This window comes from Ambystoma mexicanum, chromosome 2p (assembly GCF_040938575.1).
Source record: "Ambystoma mexicanum isolate Mex_15411 chromosome 2p, UKY_AmexF1_1, whole genome shotgun sequence".
Classification (NCBI taxonomy): Eukaryota; Metazoa; Chordata; class Amphibia; order Caudata; family Ambystomatidae; genus Ambystoma; species Ambystoma mexicanum.
The window spans coordinates 1,350,020,557-1,350,046,618 of record NC_090923.1 but is presented as its reverse complement, the minus strand read 5'-3'; the positions used below and the strand labels follow the sequence as shown (position 1 = coordinate 1,350,046,618).

The following is a 26,062-nucleotide window of genomic DNA, read 5'->3' as shown; positions in this document are numbered from 1 at the left end:
TATCTGGTGTATTTCCATTACATCGGTCTTATAGTCCCCAGTAAGCACCAAAAATATCTGGATGTCATCGGGGTAGTTGGTATAACCCACGCCGGTGGCATCCGTAAGATCAAAATGCGGGCGCATATACATATTAAACTAAATGGGAGAGAGACAGGCTCCCTGAGGTACCCCACAAGTCCGCCATGCAGGGAGTGAATGGAATTCATCATTCTTCACTCTTGTCTGACGAGGGCCCAAAAAAGAGGCCAACCAAGACATTGCTAGATTGGAGCAATTACCCAATGTTCTCACTCTCTCCAGCAGCAAGCTATGATCTATGAGGTCAGAAGCTGCTGAGAGATCCAGCAACTTTAGTAGCGCAACCTGACCCCTATCAGCTATATCTGCAATATTAGCGCGTAGGTCTAGTATGGCTGTCTCTGTGCCATGTTTTGCCCGAAATCCCAATTGGCAGGGGCCTTTTCTTATTTTTTTTCTTTTTTTTTCCAATAAAGCTTTTTATTTGTTTTGGGAACACAAACCCATACAAATGTTCAAACGTTCACTTCCCTACTTTTACATGTCTAGGCTTTCGTATCCATGGGTCAACAGCGTAAACAAGTTGAGTTGAATCATATCCCTCTGCACACTATCAACATTATTACTTAATTGTACTCCTTTATCCACCACCTTCCGCCCATCTTCCCGAGATTTTCGCAGCTTTCGCGGGACAACCCTGTGCGGTGTATATTCGATGTTCCATCATCGCACACATGTCTACGTCCGTAACCCATTGGGACGTCACTGGGGACTCAGGTGATCCCCATCTCAGAGCAATATTACGTTTGATCAGTCCGACAGCAGTGGACAAAAACAGTTTTTCCCACAGATTGGTTACGTTTTCATCAGGTCAGCCCAGCAAGAGTATTTTAGGGCCAATGGTATCGATCTCCCCAGAGCTTTCGCTAGTTTGTCACAACACGTGCGCCAGAAGTCTTTGATCCGGGGACATTCCCAAAGGATGTGTGTAAAAGTACCTTCTACCCCCGACATCGGAGGTAGTTTGGATCAGGGGCTCGATTCCACCGGTATAGTGCTACCCTGGGGTAATACAGCCTGTGAAGAATTTTGAATTGTACCAAGTGGTGCCTAGAGGTAATTGCACATTCTCGCGGATACATTTAGCGCTATTATCCTATCTTCCGGGTCGATAGCCCATACATCTGTCTCCCACCTTTGTTTAAGAGTATCAAGGTCTAGAGTGGCAAAGGCCGTTATGGCGTTATACAGGATGGAGGTGCGATCAATTAAGAGATTGCGTTCCAGGGGTGTGCATTCAGGAGCATTAGTAAGTGTTGGCAAAGGTTTTCGGAGGGCATGGGTTAGTTGTAAGTAACGATAGTGTTCCGTGTCTGGGAGACCGAACCTCTGTTGTAGGGCTTCAAATGGGGTAATGTTCTCTACAGTGAGAATGTCCCTGACTGTTGTGATGTGGGCCTCTGCCCACTTTGGCCATACCACTAGTTTTCCCATTTCCGTGAGGTTACCGTTGTCCCAGAGGGGTTGCATTTGGGTCACCATGTTCCCCCATCCTATGTGTTTGTGTGCCATTTTCCAGATTATGGCCGTATGTGCTATCATCATCTGTGGCGGGGGCCTGGTGATGGCCCGATTGGCAGGGGCTTACTAGTCTGTGAGGGTCCATATGCTACTGCAATTGTGGATATGCTATTCTATCCAAGACCTTCAGAAGAAATTGAACTTTTGAAATGGGGCGATAATTACTCACCACTGTAGGATCTAGGGAGTCTTTTTTTGAGAACAGGTGAAATTCATATCTCCTTAAGAGCAGGAGGAACATTAGCTGTAAGAAAGGAGGAATTTACAATTTCTGCAAGAGAGGGTGCCAAGTACTCTATTTAGTCCTTAATTATACTTCCAGGGCATGCATCATGTGGACATGCTGTTGGTTCCAGTCTTTTCATCACTCTTACTATATCACTATCATCTATTTGATCAATGCAGAATTCCTGAGGGCTGTCAAAGTATGTCAGCTGAATGCCGTGGGTGATCACACAATTAGTTAACTATCAAGTTTCTCAAGTTGCATATTAAGTCTTCCTATGGAGTTTTAGTTTGGCCGAGAAACCATTTTGGGTTTAAGTGCACAAATCATTGCTTATAATAATATTGAGAGGGGGACGTTTCGTTCCCTACAGCTCCTTTAGGATAGCAAACAGTTCCTTCTGGCTAGATTTAGCATTATCTATTCTATTGTCAAAGCTAGTACGCTTAGCATCCAGTATAGCTTGTTTATATTCGGATGCTGCTATCCGATGTAGTGACAAAATATTCTAAAACATGGCTTTGCTCTCCATGTACGTTCCTAAAGTCTATTTGTTCTTTAGAACTTCAAAAAGTCTTTCTGTGTGTGGGCGGCCAGTGGTGCTGGAGAGGAATAGAACTAGGGATCAATGGGACCATTCCTTAATCTCCTAACATACAATGTGCAGGTTTGAAATTACCCCACCAAAAGGAAGAATTTTGGCTATGGAATGCCCCGACATCATAACCCTATGAGAAACTCATGTCTGTAAGAGGGACAAACATAGGTTATGAATTGGGGGCTACCCCAGTATGTTTCAATCCAACGCAGAGTGGAAAACAGGAGGCACCCTCATAGCATTTAGACAGTGACAAAAGGTGGTGGTCTTAGAAGTGAAAGGTGATAAGGGTTGTAGATCTGGATTTGTTGTTGTATTTGTAAGGTGGGGATACAAATTATTACAATAGCATCAATATATGCGTTGAACTCAGGCAAGGATGGTTTCCTCAGAGCAATTCTGGCCACGCCAGAGACCTTTGCGATGAGGGAGATCATACTCATGGGTGACTTGAACCTGGCATGGGACCCACAAAAAGACTGTAGTGCACAGATTTATTATGGTCAAGTGACACCCTCTAATGCATTGAAGCGTAAAATAGACCTTCTGACCCTAAAAGGTGTTTGGAGGATGCTGCAGAATGAATCAGCAGGATACACTTTCTATTGACATTTCCATCAATCCTTTTCGAGAATCGATTATGTATGAGCGTCAGTAGAACTTATGTGCAGGATCACACGTATAGCTGTGGGCCCTATCCTTCTCTCAGATGACACCGCAATGACGGTTACAGTACGTTGTCAAGGACGGCCTGATAGTTTATGGAGGTGGTCTTTCCCCCAGTAGATATTAAAAGAAAAGGTGATAACCAGGGAACTAGGGGAGGGAATGAGAGAATATTTTGCCATAAACAGCACCCCTGACATGGATCGGGCGACTCTGCGAGACGCCTTCAAGGCGGTGACTAGGGGGCACTTTATAGTGATCGCAGCCACGAGGAATAAACAACTGGGGGCGCATCAGAGGAGGAGTTACAATAAAGTTAAAAGAGATTCAGGCACTCTGCGAGGCCAAAGCGGTAAGCTCAGAAGGGGGAGTACAGTAGTGTGAGAAGCCAGTTAGATGTACGATACACTAGGAAGGCTAAAAGAGCACTTCTCTGTGCAAAACAATTATATTATATAAAAGCAAACAAAGCCGACTGCCACTTGGCAAGATACCTCAGGGGGAAAAGGGCAGATCAGACTATAATCCAGATCAAAGATCCACAGGGAGATCTACTTACCTCCACCCCTGAAATAATAAGACAGTTTGGGGACTTCTGTTCCAGTCTATAATCCTCCGACTCCCCAGATAGGGGAGCCCAAAAGGCATTTCTCCACTGGTTACCCTTCAATAAAATCACATCGCTAACTAGAGAAAGTTTGAAGGCGGATGACATGGAAGAAGAGGTGGCCCACTCAACAAGGCTCTGGGCCTGGACGAGTTCTCTGTGGTCTTCTACAGACTTTTAGGGAAATCATAGTGTACAAATGGATGGCCCTTTACAACCAACTAGGGGCGCACGGCAACATTTTCTAAACAATCGAGGAGGCAAAAATTGTGCTTTTTCCAAAGCTGAATAAAAATCCAACACAGTATGGGCCATATCGACCTAGTGTGCTGATTAATCTAGATGCCAAAATATACACTAAGGTCTTAGCGAAAATATTAGACTCCACATGATCAATCGGGATTTATTAAAAATAGCAGACAGATGACAACATTAGGAGACTCATTGCTCAGTGGTCCTACTAGCACTCGATGCTGAGAAAGCATTTGATCGAGTGGACTGGTCCTTCCTCTTTCGAACAATGGAACGCATGGGTTTCGGACCAGGGGTTATGCGAATGATCAAGGTCAATTATGTTACCCAATGATCAGGTTACATATCAATGGGTCCCTTTCACAACCTATACATATTAGAAGAGGGACAAAACAAGGCTCTCCTTTGTCCCCGTTGCTTTATGCTATATATTTAAAACCCCTGCTGACCAAAATTCGATTGTCAGACCAAATTAAAGGAATTCCTTTCGGTGGGGAGGAGCAGAAGATAATGACCTTAGCGGGACAACCTCCTTCTCACTTTCTGCCGGATCCAGACTCTTCCTTACCATGGCTATCTCGGGAATTAGACAGGTTCTGTAAAGTGGCAGACCTGAAAATCAACACTAAGAAATCCAAAATGTTGAACCTGTCAGTGCGCACCCCTCAGGCAACCGCATTACAAAGTAAAGTCCCATTCGAGTGGATTGTGTCCTCCAACGTATTCCTCATCTTAGATGTATTCCATCCAGCTTTGCTGCTCTTCGGAAATTTTTTCAGCAGACGGCACCGTGCGTCGATGTCGTTGAATCGATGGCCCCTCGAAGGCCTCCGTCGAGGGTGATGTCATCGGGTGTATAAGGAGCACGCGCGGCACCCGTTGGCCTCAGTTCTGTTTTTCCGCAGTATACCTTGCTTTGGAGATTAGGCGCCTCGAGTTCTGTGAAGAATAGTAAATAAACGAATATGTCCTCGTCATCGACGCCGACCCCGAGATCGGGTTTCAAAAAGTGTAAGTCGTGCGGTTCAAAAATGTCGATCACAGACCGGCACAGAGAGTTTTTGTGGTGCCTCGGAGAAGGCCACGACATGGAGGCCTGTACGAAGTGTCAACCAATGACGGGGAAGGCCTTGCGAGAATGGAGAGGAAAACTACAGGTAGGTCGCAAACCTGACCGTAAAGCCTCTAGCATCGAGTCAAGGTCCCGAGTGGAGAAATCTCCTCGACGCGAAAGGCATCGGTCCAAGACCCGAAGCGATTCCCATCGCTCGTTGTCTTCGATGAAAAAGTTGAAGAAACAACGCCACAGGTCTCCCTCCACCTCGTCCTCAGACGAGTCCCCAAAAAGGATGAAATGCCCCACGAAACATTCGTCTTCCGAAGAGTTGGAAGCATTCAGGGTCAAAGTGATGGAGGTGTTTGAGAAAGCGAAGCCTCGGTCCGCGCCTTCTTCGGAAGCCAGCCGGGAGCGTCATCGCTCCGACACTTGCGCGCCCTTGAGCCCGGGTGATCGAAAAAGGAAGGATAGAGAACCTTCCAGGACGGCAAGCGAAAAGGACCGCTCGAGTCGAGTCGACCGTTCAAGGTCACCGACGCCGTCCGAGACCCAACGCACCTCGAAGGGCAAATCTTCGAAGAGCGCCTCGACGCCCTCAAAGCAAACTCCATCGACGACCACTATTTCGTCGACGCCATCAACGCCCTTACGACGTCGACGCCGAAGCCCTCGGCGCCAAAGGCTCCAGCCAAGCCAGGCCAGCCAGAAAAAGGGAAAGATAGGCTTACAAGACCTGTAATACCATCAGAGTCCTGTAATACACCTCTCCCTCCTCCTCTCCCAGAGAAGGTTTTCAAGCCTCTCCCTAGGAAGGAGTTTTTCAAGTCCCTGACCTCAATTTTTGAGGAACAGGAAAGATCTGATGAGGAGAATGTACCTTTTGGGCTAGAATATGGCACCCCAAATGTCCCAGAATGCCTGATTTCAGAAGAAAGCAGAATGAGGGACTTGGTGGAATCATTACACAATGCAAGTGGCATTGACACATCTCCTCAAAATGACTTTGGCAGGCCAGAACCATGAGAGCATGCCAGTCCATCATACCGTCAGTTAATGACGAAGGTAGTAGATTACTTAGGATGGGCTAGACCATCAGCCCAATTCATCATAGATATATTGGACCATGGTCCCACCGAAGACCCAGTACTACCCTTTCATGTAGCCCTGCAAAATAGGTTGGCCAAGAATTGGGGAAACTCTGGATTCTATTCCTCCGGTAAATAAATCCCTCACCTCAAAATACCGCCCTGCCAGTAGCGACCCCGGCTATCTGTCCAAACATCCCACTCCCGAGAGTCTGATCATACAGGCAGCCACAGCTTCTAACAAACTTGCGTACCCTTCTATCCCTCCAGACAGGGACGATAAGCGTGTGGATGGCTGGGCACGGAAGGTTTTTTCAGCTGCGACTATGGCTTTAAAATCTGCCAACTCCACATGTGCCTTGGCAAAGTTTTTGTACATACTGTGGGAGTGCATCGCAATGGCGGCGGAGCACATACCAAAAGGGGATGAAAGGGAAGCGTTCCTAGCCATCGTTAGAGATGGAAAGGAAGCCATGCAGGAATCCCTTCAATCTGGATTGGACACTGCGGATAGTGTAAGCAGATCCATGCGCACTAGCACGGTAATGCGCAGATTTGCGTGGTTACGGAAGTCGGGTTTCGCACCGGACGTACAGAACCGCCTTCTGAACATGCCTTTTGATGGGTCTCACCTTTTTGGCAGCAAGGCTGACGAGAGCCTTGAGAGGTTGCAGACCTCAAAAGCAGCTGCCAAATCTTTAGGGGCTGCTATTAGGCAACCTCAGCCTTTTCGTGCACCAGGACAATAGTGGAGGGGACGATCCTATCGTTACTACTCCTCATATGGAAAGGCGAGAGGAATGGCCAGTCAAAGGGGCCAGAGAAAGGCCACTCGCGGTGGACGAGCAAACCGTGCAAAGCCAGCTCCAGCTGCAGCCTCTTTGCCATCAGCGGCTGCAACAACCGCCACAAAACCACTTTGAGGACTTGCATCACAAAACACCTGTAGGAGGCAGGCTGTCAGAGCATCTGCAAGAATGGCGAGCCATTACTTCAGATGTTTGGGCTCTAGAAATAATAGCCCAAGGTTACTGCCTTCCTTTTGTAATGCAACCTCAAAGCAATCCACCAGGGAGACACCCTTTCAAGTTTTGAGACCCGCTCCTACAGCAGGAGGTTCTAACCCTGCTGGAGAAAGGTGCTATAGAACCAGTACCTGCAGCGGAGAGGAACAAGGGATGGTACGCTCCGTATTTTTAGATCCCCAAAAAGGACGGAGGACTGAGACCCATCTCGGACTTAAGAAACTTGAACAAGTTCCTCAGGAAGGACAAGTTCAAGATGGTTACCCTTTCTCAGATCCTGCAGGCCCTTCAACTTCAGTACTGGTTGGTGTCATTGGACCTCCAGGATGCTTAATTTCATGTGCCGATTCATCTCAAGCACAGAAAATACCCGAGGTTCGTAGTTGGCGACTCACACCATCAGTTTCGAGTCCTGCCATTCGGATTGACCTTCGCCCCGAGAGTCTTCACTAAGTTAATGGTAGTGGTGGCAGCGTACCTCAAGAGAGGGGGGATTCACGTCTACCCCTACCTGGACGATTGGTTGATCAGGGCACGTTCTGCCGAACAAGCACTGGATCATCTGAAAGTCACCTGCCACTTCCTCCACAGACTGGGCTTCTCCCTACATTTCAAGAAGTCGCAAATGACACCTTCCCAACAGCTTCAGTACATAGGAGCTGTATTAGACACATCCTTGGGAAAGAGCTCACCTCCCAAGTCTAGGGCTCAAGTCATTCTTCAGATGGTTTCCAAATTCCAAAATGCCCAAAATCTCCAGGCTTACGACTTCTTAAGGTTGCTCGGCCTCATGGCATCCTGCATCTTCCTGGTGCCAGAGGCACTTTTGAGGATGAGATCCCTTCAATGGGCTCTAAAGACTCAGTGGTCCCAGTTCTCAGGTCAAATGACGGATCTTCTCCAGATTCCGAACAAGGTTCGACAAGATCTTCTATGGTGGACTTGTACAGAGAACATCCTAAAAGGAGAACCTTTTTGGCAACCATGGCCGGAGATCACAGTAGTGACGGACGCCTCACTCATGGGGTGGGGAGCTCATGCCAACGATCTGACAACCAGCGGTCATCGGTCTCCATCGGAGTCCAAACTACACATCAACCTTTTAGAGCTGAGAGCAATCAGACTAGCGCTGAAAGCTTTCCTGCCATAAGACCGAACTCATCATCCTCGGTTTCACCACGAACCTAACCAAACTGGACCACAACTACACCAGCTTCATTATAGACAGGAACCCGATTAAGGTAGCCAAAGAAGTGAAAACCCTAGGAATATACATCGACTCCTCCCTCTCCTTCCATAAACAGGTCAGCTCTATGGCTTCCTCTACAGCCTAAACATGTAAGCTGATAAGAGCAGCCAAACCCTTCTTATCCACCCAGAGCTGCATCACGTTAGCCAGAGCCCTGGTATTATCAAAACTGGACTACTGCAATGCCCTCTACGTAGGAGCTAGTAAACAGGTCACTACCAAAATACAGACGCTACAAAATAACGCCCTTAGAGCCGCGCTCAGCATCCCTAAAAGAGAACACATCTCTGACACTAGGAGATCCCATAATTGGCTCAACACCACAGACACAATTTTGCTCAAAGTAGCCTCACTTACACACAAATGCCTCACCAAAGTGCCCCCCCCCGGTTCCTAGTCGATAGAATAAGCAAATACATCACCACTAGACCTTCCAGAACCTCCAATGCAAACCTGCTCATAGTTCCCAGATTCAAGCGCACCAAAATGGGTGGCAACAGCTTCCAGGTGAAAGCAGCCCAACACTGGAACTCCCCACCACAAACTTACACACACTTCAGACGCAACTATATCCACTGGATAAAAACCAATGACCACTAACACTATCCAGCCCACCACACGCTGCACAACTTGTAAATATACTCTTTGTAAATTTGTACACTTCCTGCCTTACCTGTACATTTTTGTAAACCCTGTGCCTCCTTTGCCTACTGTAAATGCAATATGTAATGTATTTATAACCGTAACTGTAATGCATAAGCAACCTGTAACCAAGCTTTGAATAACCTTGCTGCTCCTGCGCCCTCATACCCTCGGGTCTGGTGCGCACTACAAATGAATAAACTAAACTAAACTGAACTGTCAGGGGAAAGAATGTCCTGATAATGACGGACAGCACAGTGGCCATGCATTATGTAAACAAAAGAGGAGGTGTAGGGTCACTACCTCTGTGCAGAGAGGCAATGCAGCTCTGGTATTGGGCAATTCAGGAGGGAATCTCTTTAACAGCAGTTCATCTAGCCAGGGAGGAGAATATGACGGCAGATGCTCTGAGCAGGCAGAGCATGGTGTCCCACTAATGGGAACTGGCTCAGGAAGTCATTCAAGAGATCTTCTCCCTTTGGGGAACCCCTGAAGTAGACCTATTTGCGACCAAAATCAACCAGAAGTGTGAAAGGTATTGCTCAAGGGAATTTCCCCCGAGAGGAGCCCTGGGAGACGCGTTCGTGGTGGAGTGGAATTTCCCACTATTGTACGCCTTCCCCCCAATTCCCGTCATTCCTCAGGTCATCAGAAGACTGAGACGGTTTGGGAATCGCATGATCCTAATTGCCCCGGATTGGGCCAGGAGAACGTGGTACTCGGACCTTCTAGACATGTCCATCTGTCCCCCAGTACGTCTTCCTCAGAGCGAGGACCTTCTCTCACAAATGAAGGGTCATGTTCTCCATCCAGAGGTCAAAACTCTCAACCTTCATGCTTGGTATCTGAAAGGCTGAGATACAAGGATTGGGACCTTCCAGATGGCGTCATGGAGTTGTTGCTTTCGGCAAGAAGGCCAGCAACAAAATCTCTATACCGTTGCCGTTGGAGGAAGTTTTGCAACTGGTGCAGAGAAAAGAATGTCAATCCTTTTCTATGTTCTATCCCAGAAGTTCTGTCCTTCCTCTTGTCCCTAGCGCATAGAGGTCTAAATGTTGGTACCATTAAAGGTTATCTTGCAGCGCTTTCCATCTTCAAGCGCTCGTCGGAAGAATGCTCCTATTTCAAAATTCCTTTGGTAGTGAAATTCTTAAAGGGACTCACTAATGTGTTTCCTCCTTACCCATTCCAAGGGCCAATTTGGGATCTTAATCTGGTTCTACAATTCTTAATGCGTGCTCCTTTTGAGCCTTTGAAAACTTGTCCATTAAGATTACTGACATGGAAAACTGCTTTCCTAGTTGCTTTAACATCTGCAAGAAGAGTGAGCGAATTGCAGCCACTGTCTTCTGGGCCACCCTATACTGTGTTCCATAAGGACAGAGTTGTGTTGAGAGTTAAACCCTCATTTTTACCTAAAGTAGTATCTGATTTTCATTTAAGTCAGAAAATTGTTTTACCCGCATTCTATCCTCCACCCCATCCTACTAAGGAGGAGGAAAGATTACATAGGTTGGATCCAAAAATAACTTTACATCTCTAGGCTTTCCAAGTTTAGAGTGGACAACCAACTGTTTATCGGTTACACCGGAAGGAAACTGGGTCAATCAGTGACAAAACAGACAATATCACGCTGGATTGTGCTTTGCATTTCAGAATGCTACAGATTAGCACAAAAAGACCCACCAGAAGGGCTAAGGGCTTATTCCACCAGAGGCATCGCCTCTTCGACAGCCCTTCAAAGAGGTGTTCCAATAAGGTCCATTTGTGAAACAGCAACTTGGTCTTCACTGCACACCTTTTCAAAATTCTATAGTCTGGATGCTTCCCAGTCTAAGGAGCTGAGTTTTGGTAAAGCAGTACTATATTCAGCAATCTAAGGGCATTGAAAAATCTAACCCCTCCTCCAGAGAAATTATCCATACTGCTTTGGAAGTCTATCTAAGATGAGGAATACGTTGGAGGACACAATCCACTCGAAGAACAAGTTACTTACCAACTGGTAACGTTCTTTCGATTGGATGTTCCTCCAACGTATTCCTCATCGCCCTCCCAGCCTACCCCTCTGTAGATTTTCTGGGTTATTGCCAACTCAACTCTCGCAAGGCTGATACCCGTCTGCCGGCACAATCTGCACAGTACAAAATCAAAGATAAAAAGGGGAAAAACAGAACTGAGGCCAACGGACGCCGCGCGTGCTACTTATACACCCGATGACGTCACCCTCGACGGAGGCCTTCGAGGGACCATCGACTCGATGACATCGACGCACTGCGCCCTCTGCCGAAAAAATGTCCGAAGAGCAGCAAAGCTGGATGGAATACATCTAAGATGAGGAATACGTTGGAGGAACATCCAATCGAAAGAACGTTACCAGTTGGTAAGTAACTTGTTCTTTACGATGGTCAAGGATAGGCTAACCTACTTAGGCATCCAGATCACCACATCCATAAAGGCACTGTATGCAGCGAATTATGTTCCCCTTCTGGAGAGGGTGAAGCAATTATTGGGCAAATGGAGTCCCATGACGGATTCCTGGTTGGGTAGGGTTGCCACCATAAAGATGGTGATTCTACCAAAAATACTTTACTTTTTCCAGGTGCTCCCGATCAAGCTCCCACAGTCATTCTTCAAAATGCTCCAGAAATGAATACTGTCATTTGAATGGAGAAAACAAAAAACAGTGACCTATGCAAAGGTATTAATGGCATCCTGGGGCAAAGGGAGTATGGCCCCACTGAATTTTCACACCTGCTATGTGGCGGCCCAACTCAGGGTACTTAATGAATGGTTAAGGAACAGCAAAAACAAAATATGTTGCAGAATGGAAAGGGCAGTAGTGGGGGAAGCCGCTGAATGAAGCCCTGTGGCTCCTGCATGCAGACTGACTGAAAAATATGCACAACAGCGCAATCACGTCCCTGGTGGAGATGCTCTGGGACGAAGAGGTCAAGAGGATGGGGATAAGCTCATATCTGCCTCCCTTTACCCCTATATTCCTGAACCCGCAGTTCTCTCCCAGCGTAGAGCCGGGGTCATTTAGACACTGTCATGGAAACGGGTGTTTAGGATTATAAGACCTGGTCAGCGGGCAGAAAGTAAAACCGTTTGAGCAATGCAAGTCAGATTTTGAGGTGCAGGAGTCAGAGAGATATTGATATTGTCAACTGCGACATTGGTTGGTGCAACCCATGGTGAGAAAAGCAGCAAGAAGACAGTCCACTCCCTTTGAAAAATATATTGCAACAGACCCTGGGGATAAGAAACTGATATCGGCCCTATCTAAGCTGCTTTCAGCTGACCCCGAGACCCCGACATGGCCACACATATAGCAGTGGTAAGCAGCCCTGGATCGTGCTATTCCATTAGAGCAATGGGAGTGTCTTTGGGTAGATAGCCCTAAACTCACCAGGGTGATTCAAATTCGGAAGATGTGGCCGAAAATGATGGTGATGTGCCACTACACCCCTGCTAAACTGCATAATAAATTTTACCCAAACATGTCCAATCTTTGCTGGAGGGGGTGTGAGGAGACGGGTCACTCGATGCATATTTGGTGGGCCTGCCCCAAAATCTCACAGTTCTGGAAAGATGTGAACAGCAGGTTTGTGTGGATGTTTCAGCTCCCGGGAAACATGGACATGTAGCAGTGTACTCTGGGTCTTAAAGGTCCAGGGCAGAAAGGCATGGCACGACACCAGAGGAGGGCCTGTATGATATTGTCACTTGCAGCACTATTGCTGATAGCACAAAAGTGGAAACAGCCCAGTGGAACAGGACTGGTTTGTGAAGATCTGGCACTTTGTATCCATGGAATGGATGACGTACTTTCTCCCGGGGAAACAGTCCAAGTTTAGTACGGAATGGGGAATGATACTTTCTTTCTTACATGAGGACTACAGAGAATCAATGTGTCAAAAAGAACTGCAAATTTTCTGCATTTCATAGGCGAAACGACTCATCCTTAAGTTTGGTCTGTTGTACATTGGATCCTGGGAAGGGGGAGGAGAGGGTTGATAGGGTGGGGTGGGGAACTTTTGGTTGTAATACGTTAAAAACCAATTAAAACATTTTTACTTTAAATGAAAAACAATGTTCTGGGGCATCACAGTCTGTGATATTGTAACGCGTGTGAATCTTTGATAGACACCAATATTAGTAACCTACACTAATTCTTCTCTGACATTGAGGAGTTTTTGTGCATAAATTGGAAATACCCAGACTACCCTCTTGTCATTGAACCAGATGTTCCTATTTGTGTTTTATCATCAATGCTGCAGCACCAGCATTCAGTAAAGGACACGTATGCTTCAACCTTATGGTCTGGGTGGTTTGTTGTAATTGATTAGATTGTTTTTTTTTCTCAACAGGAAATAATAAAAGATTTTGAACGCAGTGTTGCTGAGCTGGCATCAGTGTTTCTTGAAGGTGTCCAAGGGCTATATCCTTTTGCCAGTTTGACATTACTTTGAAGTTTTAAATTTTTTTATTTTATTGCTCATAACGTGAACCTAGCGCAAGAGCAGCAGAGCACTTTTCAACAGGAATGTGCCAGAATTGTGCTTGACATTTTATACAGTAGTACTCCTTGTGGTGGGAGAGAAGGATTTTTATTCATCCGGCAGATATTGTTGAAAGAGCCACAGTTTTAGTGTTTTGCAGTCGGTTTCATGCAACCTGAACGTACAATTGCCAGCCTGTTATTGCCTAGGAATTACTCCTGCAACAAAGTCAGTCTCAGCTGTGTGTAAAGTTGCATTTTGTTATCATAAGTGTTTAAGTAACAAGTGATGTGTCCTATCGTCTACAATGAGTAGTTCCACAATGTAGCCATATTTGATTACCTCCCATACACCTGATGTCTTGTTCTATCTTTTTCCCAGCTCATGTGAACATGGCTCAGACCACTTAATGGTGGCCCTGGAAACTGCATCTGAAGCTCGGTGTAGCAAGTTCTGCAAATGCGTCTCCATGCATGCATGCTGCTTATTGCCCCCAGCATGCAAGCTCTGTACCTTGTTAGGCTTCCTGTTGTCTGCCAGACTCTGTGGACTGGGGGTGTTTTGTACCTACATGCTCTGATGTGTTCTACTGTCTAGAGAATTTACCTCGTAACTACATCTGCAGGGCTAGGCCTGTTGTCTCCTCTTCTTCATACTTTTATGTTTCTCTCTTGTCCTGCTCTCCCTCCTTCCCAATTGGTTGTCGATGCCTGCATTTTTACTAAGTGTATGCCACTCAGATATAATTCAGTGCATGTATTATGTCATGAAGAGAACAAGGTTCAAACAAAGGCAAGAAACAATATGTCTCTTGGCAGCGCTTTATAATTCTTTTGACTCAGTAAATCTCTGCAACTTCTTCAGGGCCAAGAATGTGCATAATGAAAGGCAAATGTGGTCAGGAGGTTCTATGTTAATATCCTACCCAATGGAGACGACCCCTCGAAAGGAATGCCTTTTTTGGACGTCTTGGAGCGGCCTCCTAAGGGTGGGATTTTGGCTTCATTAGGGGTTTTCAGGGCAATAGCTGGGGTGATGTGTGAGTGTTTGGGTAGGTGGAGGATGAGTCTCACTGCTGCGTTGAGGTGAGAACATAGTCCAGCTTGGGCAGACCCAGTGCTCGGACTGCAGTGCAGAAGTCATCAGAGGGAAGGATGTGTCTTGTCTTGCATACGAGGTGCAGTTATATGTTGTATATTTTGGTGATGGGAGCGATGTGGTGTATGAAGGAACAGTAGGGGTGTTGAGGGTGGAGCATTAGAGATTTGACAGGTCTGGAGAGGAATTTATGTGGGTTGTCTATGGTGAGTTATTTGATCCAAGGGGTGAGGTTGGGTTTGTGACGAGAGCAAATGAGGAAGCATTCCGTTTTGGAACGGTTGAGTTTGAGAAAGTGGATGGCCATCCAAGTAGGGATGGTAGAGAGGACCACCTTTGAAGATGTGTAGTTTTGAGCGTAATGTAATTTATATCTGTGTCATCTGGGTATTGGTGGAAATGGACGTTGTCCTTGATAAGGGCCTGTCCAAGGGATGTGAAGAGGAGTGGAGCCACGGAAGACCTTGTAAGGCCCTGTAATTGACTGGTGTGGGGTCAGAGGGATATGGGGGCATGGAGACAAAGTGTGTTTGGTCAGTGAAGAAAGAGGTGAACCAGTCGAGGATGGTGCCTGAGAGTTTCATCCTGTGGGATAGGATGTTGAGGAGAATGAGATTGTTGATGGTCTCAAAGGCAGCATAGAGGTTGAGGTGTATGAGTAGGGATGTGTGTCCTTTGTCTGTGGTGTTATGGAGATCATCATTTGGTCTATCTGGTCCAAACCTTAGTCCAAAACCTTGCCCTGACTCCATTTCAGAAAACCAAACCCGAAACTCCATGAGCGGTGTTTGGACAAGAGTTGTTGTCTGGTCCTATTACTGCCAACGCACCCGACCTGACATTGGTGCATGAAGAAATAGATACTGAAAGCATCAAACTGGAGCTTATTGATATCCTGCACTATGGGATCATCCTAGGAAGGAGCTGGCTCAAGCTCCACAACCTGCTGATCGATTGGTCCTTGGGTACTCTTGTTTTATCATCTGACCATTGCATGTCCTGCTGCCTCCATCAATCCAAAGGAAATACGCCCCAATGTACCCCCAGCTCGGCATTGGTTTCCACAGTCCATAGAAAAGCATCTATCACACCAGGGGTTCCGAAGTGTTAGTGAGTTTGCTGAAGTATTCAGTCAGGACAATTCAGAGCAATTACTGCCTCAACGTCCCTATGACTGCCCCATTGATCTCATACCTGGGGCAACCGTTCCCTGTGGACGGGTGCACCCACTAACAGAGCCAGAAGACAGACATACCCAACAAGGCATAAATTAGTTTTCAAACATTGGTTAGCAGAGTTTGCTAATTAAAATGTTCTTGATTACCAAACACACCTATTTGATTAGCAATGTTGTACTAATGTTGTTAATGTCACCAGAAGTTATTTGGATGCAAAACATAAATGAGCATCAATACAGCATTCTTGTGTGCCGCTGAAGTAAGATATTAGTGAGATGAATCAGGCCTTGCAAATTCTTTAAAATTCCACTCGACTTGCACGTTAAGTCATTTAGTTCACCTACTCGACCTAAAAGAAATGCACTCGACCCATAGCAACGGGTGACAAAAAATGTAAAGGTGCTTTCTGGAAAATGATGCATGTCACCACAAACCTATTTTGTTTGGCACACTGCTGCCACCCAGAATCCAGCTATGCACACTGAAAACCATTTGACATTTACTGTAAAAAAATAAAAAGTAAATGTTACATAAAAGTTTCAAACATCCTGGTTCTCGATGCCTACCACGATACGCTTACAGCAGGATATCCTGGGATCCTTGGATCACAAAAACCCTGGCCAAGATCCGACAAAACTTCTGGTGGCCTACATGGCGAAAGAACACAATACAGTATGTGAAAACTTGTGACACCTGTGCAAGAAACAAGACATTGAAAACAAAGCCACAAGGATTGCTTCGGCCATTATCTGTCCCACCAGCTCCATGGCATACCATATTGCTATACTTTATTACAGACTTCCCTCCATGTAATGGGTACAACACTATACTCATGGTAGTAGATCTGCTAACCAAGATGGCTCACTTCATCGCGCTGAAATGGTTACCAAATGCAGGAACGCTGGCGCGGGTATTTCTAGCCAATATAGTCAAGTTACACGGATTTCCTTCAGTGGTGATATCCGACCATGGAAGCCAGTTTGTCTCAAAATTCTGGAAAAGTTGCTGTGCCAATGCCCAAATTGAAATACGGTTATCAACAAGTCATCATCCACAGACCGATGGCCAAACTGAGAGAACCAATCAGACTCTCGAGCAGTACCTGCGTTGCATGTTCATCCAGGCAGACAAGAGTTGGGTTGATCTCTTGTGGGCAGCAGAATATGCTTATAACAACTCTGTCCATAGTTCCACTGGCTTTTCACCCTTTTATTCCTTTTATTCCTGCATGGGAGGGACCCACGTACTACAGCCTTTGATCCCCCTGCACCTTGGCAAATGCTGGCTATAAAGTCTCTGCACACGAGTATTAAAGAAACCATGGTAAAGGCTACTAAAACCCTCCATGATGTAAAAGCAGCTCAGAAACACTTTGCAGATAAACGAAGGGTAGACGCACCTGCTTACCGGGTAGGGGATATGGTTTGGCTCGCTACAAGACATAGGGCCTCATTACGACCCTGGCAGTAGGGTTTTAACGGGGCCGGAAGAGCTGCTTACCCCGTTAAAGCCCTACCGCCTCATTACGAGGTCCGCTCGTGGGACCCGGTAAGGACGCCTGGTAAAACCAGGCATCCTTAACGGGTCCAGCGAGTGGCCCAGCATGCTAACAACGGGCCTGTCATTAATGGGCCCGTTGTTGGCATGCTCCCCATTCCCATTGAGCCCTATAGGGGCTTGAATGGGGATGTACTTGGGTCGGCTTCCCTGAATGGGGAAATACCGGGTCCTCCAATGTCGGAATGGCCCAGTATTTCCCCATTCAGGGAACCCGGACCCGGTACCCGGAATGGGGGTAGCCATGCCGCAAATAGCAGCATGGCTACCTCCATTCTTGTAATGAGGCCCATAGTCAATTGAAAGGTCCAAAAAGATTCCACCGAAAATATGTCGGTCCATATCCCATTGTATCCATTGTCAATCCAGTCGCAGTCGCAGTCAAACTGAAATTACCATCCTCCTTACGTATACATCCGGTCTTCCATGTTTAATTAGTGAAACCGGTACAGCCTGGTGGAATCAACAACCAGTCCACCACCTGTAGAAGCAAAGGGGGAAGAAATCGAGTACAAAGTCAGAGACTATTAGATTCCAAGATCATACGACGAAAGCTTTACTATCTTGTCGACTGGAAAGGGTATGGAGTGTTAGACAGGACATGGGAACCCACTAGTAACATACGCATCACGTCTGTTAGCTTGTTACCACAGTAACTACCCTTGGGGGGGCTTTGGAGGGGAGTGCTGTCATGAACCCTAACAGAGCAACAGGCATTCCTTCTTCCAGCCATCAGAGACATGCAGGCAGCATTGGTAGGCAAGGGACAATGAGGGTTGCAAGATGGCATGAGCACCAGTGCATAGACTATGATTGCCCCTGCCAACATGGCTGCCGTGTTGGGACACAGCTTGGGACTCAAGATGGCCCCAGGTTATCCATATTGCAAGTATCCCTGGTGGTCTAGTGGAGAAGTGCAGCCCAGGGCTATAAAAACCCCACCATATACAAACCCACGACTACATACTCAACCCGAGAAGATGGAGTAATGAAGCTCAAGCCTTGGTATCCAAAAATCGCCGCTGATGGATAAAAATCTATCAGCAATAAGAAGAACAAGCGCACACCCAATGCTTCGCATTTTCTTCCCTGCACAAGCAAGTGGTGTGACGCTTGCCGGTGACTTTAGCCCCATGTGCCTGCAGTCCCATTCTGTTCGCCTGGTACCCAGCTCTTCTGCGCTTCGCCCGCTCGCCGGCTCTTGTTACCTGTTTCACTTAGCAGGAACGAGCGCATTCATCGGGAGGCACAGCCGCTTCGAGTCATGTCGGATTTCTGCACCGCAGCGTCCCCCTGCAAAGGAATAGACATTCCAGCAAGTAAAATTGCTTCTACGCTGCCCGCCCCGGAGCCCTCCGGGTCTGCACAGCATATGGCCCTCCTATCTTTTTAAGCACGCGCAGCGTTTTTCTCACCGCTGACAGAGTTCTTCACAGCTGACAGCCGCTATGCATACAACCTCAGCTGAAAGGAAAGACAAAGGGGATTACGAATCGCCCATGCCATGTGCATCGTGCGTCTCCTGCACTACTTCAAAAGACAAACCCGCATATCACGCGCATCGTGTTTCTACAACAAAACTTCAAAGGACACTGAGTATACGCTGCATTGCCGCCTAGCAGCGCAACAATAAAATACATTACTTACCTGAAGGACTTAAAGGCATAGTCTAGTAAAAAATTTTATTTCAAAAATAGATAGCCCACATTAAAAAAAAAATACTAGCATCCTCCGTTTTAAAACTTCCTATGTAAAATTTTGAGATATTTAAGCTCAAAAGCAAGCACAAGGGCGCCGCCATTATGTGAAATGGAGGCCCTCCTGTGCTGGCTTTTGCGGCACTAATGAAGGAAAAGCCTGCCAGCTGTAGTAAAGTCTACCGCTGGGTGGCTTTCCCTTCATTAGTGCCGGGACTCAGAGGACGCGGACCGGAGACCAGAGCAGGAAAGCTGCAGCTGAATCTCGGTAAGTGCTATTTATTTATTTTTACAAAAAATAAGCACTAGCTGCGGTTTTTTTTGGAGGAGCCCGGAAAACTTAGAAATAAAACTGCAGCTTTAAAAACGTTGTATTTATGTTTGCGGTCGCTTTTGAAGTGACCGCAAACATAAATACAACGTTATTGTGTTGGAAAACGCTGCGGTTTTAAAACCGCAGCGTTTTCCAACACAACCGTGTTGTGTCTGCCTGAATCTGCTTTACCATTTGGGGCTCTCGGGCTCCCCGGAGCCCGAGAGCCCCAAATGGAAAAGCAGATTCAGGCAGACACAACGCGGCGTTGCGGAAAACAACCGCGTTGTGTCTGCCTGAATCTGCTTTTCCATTTGGGGGTCTCGGGCTCCCGGGGAGCCCGAGAGCCCCAAATGGAAAAGAAGATTCAGGCAGACAACGTAGCATTTCCCATTTGGGGCTCTCGGGCTCCCCACGGAGACCCAAAGTGATCGCCACAGCAGGCAGAAACACACGCGGTTGTGTTGGAAAACGCTGCGGTTTTTCTTTCCAAGTTGAAACTTGGAAAGAAAAACCGCAGCGTTTTCCAACACAATAATGTTGTATTTATGTTTGCGGTCGCTTCAAAAGCGACCGCAAACATAAATACAATGTTTTTAAAGCTGCGGTTTTATTTCTAAGTTTTCCGGGCTCCTCCAGCCTGGAAAACTTAGAAAAAAAAACGCAGCTAGTGCTTATTTTTTGTAAAAAAAAATAAATAGCACTTACCGAGATTCAGCTGCAGCTTTCCTGCTCTGGTCTCCGGTCCGCGTCCTCTGAGTCCCGGCACTAATGAAGGGAAAGCCACCCAGCGGTAGACTTTGTTTACTACAGCTGGCTGGCTTTTCCTTCATTAGTGCCGCAAAAGCAAAAGCCAGCACAGGAGGGCCTCCATTTCACAAAATGGCAGCGCCCCTGTGCTTGCTTTTTCGAATTTTGAGCTTGAATAGCTCAAAATTTTACATAGGAAGTTTTAAAACAGAGGATGCTAGTATTTATTTTTTAATGTGGCCTATCTATTTTTGAAATACATTTTTTTACTAGACCATCCCTTTAACAGCTAGAAGCATCCAGTGCGCCGCAGCAGCACTGGGCCATTACCATCCAATGATGAAAATGAGACCGTTTGAGAGCATTAACTCCTTGAGGTCCTTCGTAAACCAACCTGAAAGCACTACTAAGTTACAAAGGCGTGTGGGAGCCCCTCTACTAAGACCACACATGGGTCAAATATCCTGTTCCGTGGAATTATTCCACCCAGGAGGCTCTACAACCACATTTTAGCTCACTGCACCCTTGACAGAGGAGAAATAGTAATTTGCAGATCAGTCTTTGTCCCACCCACAAGGGTAGTCCAGCACGAAAGGCTAGGTTTCTCTGAACAAGAGTACCATCAGCAACCCCAGACACATGTTTCGGCCTAGTCGGGCCTCATCAGTGAGGTGAAGCTGAGCCTCTCTAAGACACAGTGGGCAAGGGGTCCACATTTGGATTACCTTGGGTTATTTAGGGGGAAATGCCAAGTTTTACAAAGTTTGTGCCGAACATTAGACACGTGCTGATGTGAGAAGCAGCTTACCAGATTGGTAAAGTAGCTCAGTTGGTTAGCGCACCTGCTACTGAGCTATGCATGTGACTCGTTAGGTTAATAGTGCAGCTTCTTGCCCAGAGAGGAGGCCGAAGTCACGACCCGCTGGTAGGATCTGTGGTATGCCTTCCTAATGCCTTTGAAGCGTGGGACTGCAATGATTTGCTGCCGTCCCACACTTCAGAAAACCTTTAGAGAGCCGTGGGCCTGCATGCTCTGTTATTAGTAGGGGGCTCACACAGCCCAGCAATGATAACACAGCCTGCATCCATATTACCTTCTAATATTCTTTGAAGAACGGGGCTTCAATGATCTGCTACCAGACAGCAGTTCAAATAACATTTAGAAGGTCTTATGCGTGCAGGCAATCCTGGCTACATTTTAAAATCAAAAACCGAAAGATTTGTGCGGCTCACAGCATCTAGAATTACTATAAACTCTGTCCTCGACTCAATGCTTCAAAGCAGTAACCTTTAAGGTTTGCCAATAACACGCTCAATACTTAAAAGCACATGGCAAAAATGACTGTGATCTGCTTATTGATTAACTCATGCATTCTGGTTATTTATATGCAATATGGAGAAAAGGGTAATTTCGGCATGAATGTAATCCCATCTGTGTGTACCAAATAAGAACACATCATGAAAATGAGACAGTTTGAATGTTTTTCTCTGGTAAATAAGACCGACTTGGGTACTCAGATGGTGCTTTATTTGGGCTTTCTGATACAAAATTGCCAATACCTATGCCAATGCCTACTCAGTTCTGATCACTGACTATTAACAAAGAGGTGTTCATTTTTTAAATGCCCCTGTGGGGGCCCTCTGGCACTTGCTGGCTGAGCATCATTGTGTACCCTTTCTCTCATGGGCATCAGCTGATCACTGTTGAGGGAAGAGGTGCACTGCTTTTATTGCAGCCTTGATAATACCAGAGGCTTCATGCCCTTTCCCAGAGACCCGCAAAAAAGCGTGAAAACACAGAGGCTCTGAGACTATCCTGGAAGTTAGGCAGGTTTCCCTGCAGGCTGTGGTATCAGTGTGGGGTTGTGTGCTGTCAAGTGTCTGTGAATAATCTTTTTCCTGCCTGATGATTGGCAGAAGATATATTATTCTCAGCCGTTTGCTAGCAGTCAGCCGTGCACTGATAACACAACCTGCAGGCTTGAGGCCTTCTAAATGTCTTTGAAGCGATGGACGGCAGCAGGGCTTGCTGAGGATGTGTCACGGCTCGTGCAATCCCATTTCACCATGATGTTTGATGGGCTCTCTGCCTGGAGCTGGGAAAAAGTCTGACGCACCCGGGATGCATACAATTTAATGACAACAAAGAAATACAGCCAGGGGGTTAATAGCTGCCGATTGTCACAAGACTGCCATTCTACAGGTAACTGAATCACTAAACTTCCACCGAAAAGCTACTAATCCTTCTTTATCAGCAATGATCTATTTTAGAGGCAACTAGGTGATAACACTTCTAGATACCGCAGAGGCCCAAGGAAGGTGACGGGCTCCTGTAAATGCAGCTTGTAATGTGTGCGCTGCAAAGTGCGCATTTAAAGTACGGAATACATTAGTATGTTGCTGTGTCATAAGATTCCTGACTGCCAACATGGGGGCAGTTACTGGGGGGACACCTTGAGGCTCAGGCCCCTTTCAACTGAAAAGGTTGAAAGGCAGGCCTGGACCCTCCCCCTGGACTGGAGGAATTTGCTGCTGTCCTGCCCTTTCAAGAGCATTTAGGAGGCATTTGCCTACATGCTATATGTGTGCTACGAAGTGCCTGGGAATATTATTTCTCCCGCCCAATGGTTGGCGGGAGATATATTATTCCCCACCATTTGCAGTTGGCCTGCACTAATAACCTACAGGCATGAAGCCTTCTACATGTTGGTTGAATGCTCAAGTGATCAATGCATATGTGCCTGAGCTGCATGGTTAAAAAGACCCAGCAATTACTGCTGCAAAACATTTCATTGTTAGCCGCAACTGTGCCTTATTTAGGCAATTGCGGCATTGCATTTAACTGCTCATCCCTTTGAAAATAGATATATAAAAATTGCTAATCACTTCGGTTGGATTGCTAATCAAATTATTTTTGTAGCAATTTCTGCTAATCAATTTTTCAAAACTAATGTATGCCTTGTTTAAGACAATACCATCAAGACGATGAGGAGAAAAAGGAAGATACAGAGTGAAAGGAAGTCATGTCGCAAAAGTACTGAGAAGAGGAAGATTGAAGGAGTGATACAAACTACTCCTTTTCCAATTCTAGACAGTACGTTCGAAAAGAGCAAGCAAGACCAACACCCCGGGAAGAACCGGTGACGTGCACCCACCAAAGAAGGTAACTGGAGCAATGGGAGACCCGGTAGGGGTTTGGGAAAGAGTGAAGAGTGCCTCAGGGGTAATCTCCTTCGTCACAGTTATTGCGAGAAGGATACCAAGAGTGAAGAGTACCTCGGGGGTAATCTCCCTCATCACAAGAACTACAAGAGAGATATTCAGGATAATGATTGCTATGGGAGTAGTCTCCCTCACCAAAGGGTTTGTGGAAACCGTGGCAAAAGCCAAGAACATTACAGGAATGATTTCCCTTGTTGTATTAGACAAGAAGAAGAGGAGGAAATCCCAGGAATATATACAACGCCGAGAAAGAATAATTGGTGGGCATTTATCCATGCCCAAATAAGTCCCTGGGAGGAATTACTAGGGCTTATCAGAACTGTTGCAAGAGACTATTGGAAATCAGCCCTTAAGGCTGAACCAGTTGGACCAGGAGAAGGGAGCCATTCTCCTGGCTTCATTTCTGTTTGCTGAATACTTTTGGTTAGTGTTAGGGTCAGAGCAGGATAGTTTTGGACAGAGGACTGATTCTTTAGTTGGACAACCACCCTGACGATGAGCACCCGAGTTAGAATTCAGCTAGGTAGGGCAAACTTTCTAGGTATAGGGAAAGATAGATAATTTTCTTATTATGTGAATGAAACCTTGAGTTTGAAATGCTACCCCTTTATCTGACTCCTTTTTCTCACATAGCACGCATGTCTGCGAGCCAATCTATTGCATGCCAAAGCAGAAAATTAATGTTCCATGTGAGTAAGCTAGAGTATGAAAGAGTTTCTAGGGTACATTCTATCTTTGCATGGAATCAGCATGGATTATGGCAAAGTCAAAGGAGTCCTGCAATTGCCTATGCCATCCATGTTAAAGGCTTGACAGGTCTTCCTGGTCTTTTCCAATTTCTATACATGCTTCATCAAAGGGTTCTCGGAAATGGTGGCTCCTTAACAGCGCTCACTAGAAAAGGGGTTTCCCTTCATTGGAGCAAGCACGCACACTATGAACTCGACGTACGTAAGCACTCTTTCACTACAGCCCCGTATTACAAGATCCTACTGTTTATAATAGAAACTGACACCTCTAGCTCTTCCGTAGGGGCCGTAATATCCCAACGTTGCTCTCCTACACATGCTTTACATCCTGTATCCTTTTCCTCCCGTAAACGAAGTCCAGTGGAGCAGAGCTACGCCATCATGAATAAAGAATTATTGTCGCTTAGAGCAGCACTTGGTCAGTGGAGACACTATCTGCTCAGGGATAGGCACAAGGTAAATGCGTACACAGACCGCCATTACCTGGTTGCTATCAGCACAGCGAAATGCACCAACGCATAATAGGTGTCATGACCCTTGCCCCGGTTCCTCACTGGCAAGTCAGCCTTCCAGTTAGGGCCAGGTCAAAGGCCTTAAAACCTCATCCAAGACTCTCCTGGAGTCAGTCCTGGCGCCTTTGGCGCCAGGCTCATAACCATCATGAAGACCAACATTAGAATGGGACTATTTACTTGGGACTATTTAACTTGGGGGTGGGGGGGATCAGCCAACATGGAGGCACACACATAGCTCAGTTGCAAGGAACTGAGCTATGCGGTCTAGCCTTTTGGGTGTGGCAGGCCTGGGACTACTTTAGCTGGACTACTTTGGGTGTGGCAGGCCTGGGACTATTTTACCTGGACTAATTTACCTGAGACTATTTAAACCTCACCCAAACAGCAGAACATGCTTTGCGTTATTCTGCTGTGGGCAGCATAACGCTCACCGTGTCCAGTTCTTTGATGCCAGTTTACCTGAAACCAAGGACCTGCAGAGAGAGAAAGAACACTACGAAACTTACCTGGAACAGTATTGTGTCTTCAATTCATCGCCGACTTCAGTTCCACTCACCTGAAGGTACGAACTCCATCATCCGGCACCGCATGCATCCTGGAATACCATAACCTGGAAAGAGGAGAAAGAAAGACAGCATTAGTAAGCGTTTACTCACGTTTCCTCCCGAATCGAGAAAGCAACACAATTCTTACCTGGGTAGTCATCTCCTGGTCAGTATCATTGCTGGAACATTACGGCGCTCGGCGAAGAACATCGCAACCTGCAAGGAGAGTAAAGACACAGGTTAGCAATATAAAAGGTGAAACAGCGCAGCACATTGCACATTACTCACCGGACAGCATCGCACACACCGCGCTTTCGCCTACCGGCCCATGCTCATCTTCAAACTGCATGACAACACCAAAATACCTTTCCATACCTAAAAGGAAAGAATCAAGACATTATTATTTGAACTAAGAGGAACATAAGAACTGCATATAAAGACTGTAAAGCAGCAAACTTACGGAGTCACAGCAGGCCTGGATTCCCACAGGGGGGGCTTGCACCAGTGAAGTAACTTGGTTGCTGCTCGCCCCCCACATCTATGCGGCCCTGCCACGAGGAGCAGGACTGAGAATCCACCTTTTACAATATTAAGGTGAGGAGAGGGCCCAAGGGGGAGGAAGGAGTTGAGGCCAAGGGAGGTGGAAAAACATAAAGACAATCTGGTATTGAATCCAGCTCACCTATATTGCAGACCCATCTTTAACCAGAGGCCTTACCAAGGGACTGGGAGAGGGTTCGAGAGTACAAATCATCCAACCAGGGCTGGGTGGCGTCCCCGTGGATACCAGGTGAGCGTAACAGAACGCAAAGCCTCAATAATATTATCCACCTGGGCGTCATGGAGACTTCAGAGACTGACCAGTTAGTTTAGTTGTTGGGACAATTACGCGCTGAAGTACATTCAGCCAGGCAAGAAACCAACGCT

At 46.5% G+C, this 26,062-nt stretch overlaps 1 protein-coding gene across 2 annotated transcripts in view; it reads left to right on the top strand.

The window, feature by feature from the left end:
- DRC3 (dynein regulatory complex subunit 3) overlaps positions 1-26,062 on the top strand; it is a 742,340-nt gene that overhangs the window by 595,273 nt on the left and 121,005 nt on the right. For both annotated transcript variants that reach the window (XM_069645719.1, XM_069645718.1), the window contains exon 10: positions 13,380-13,451. In XM_069645719.1, coding sequence (XP_069501820.1) covers positions 13,380-13,451 — 72 coding nt within the window. The remainder of the gene's footprint in view (positions 1-13,379; positions 13,452-26,062) is intronic.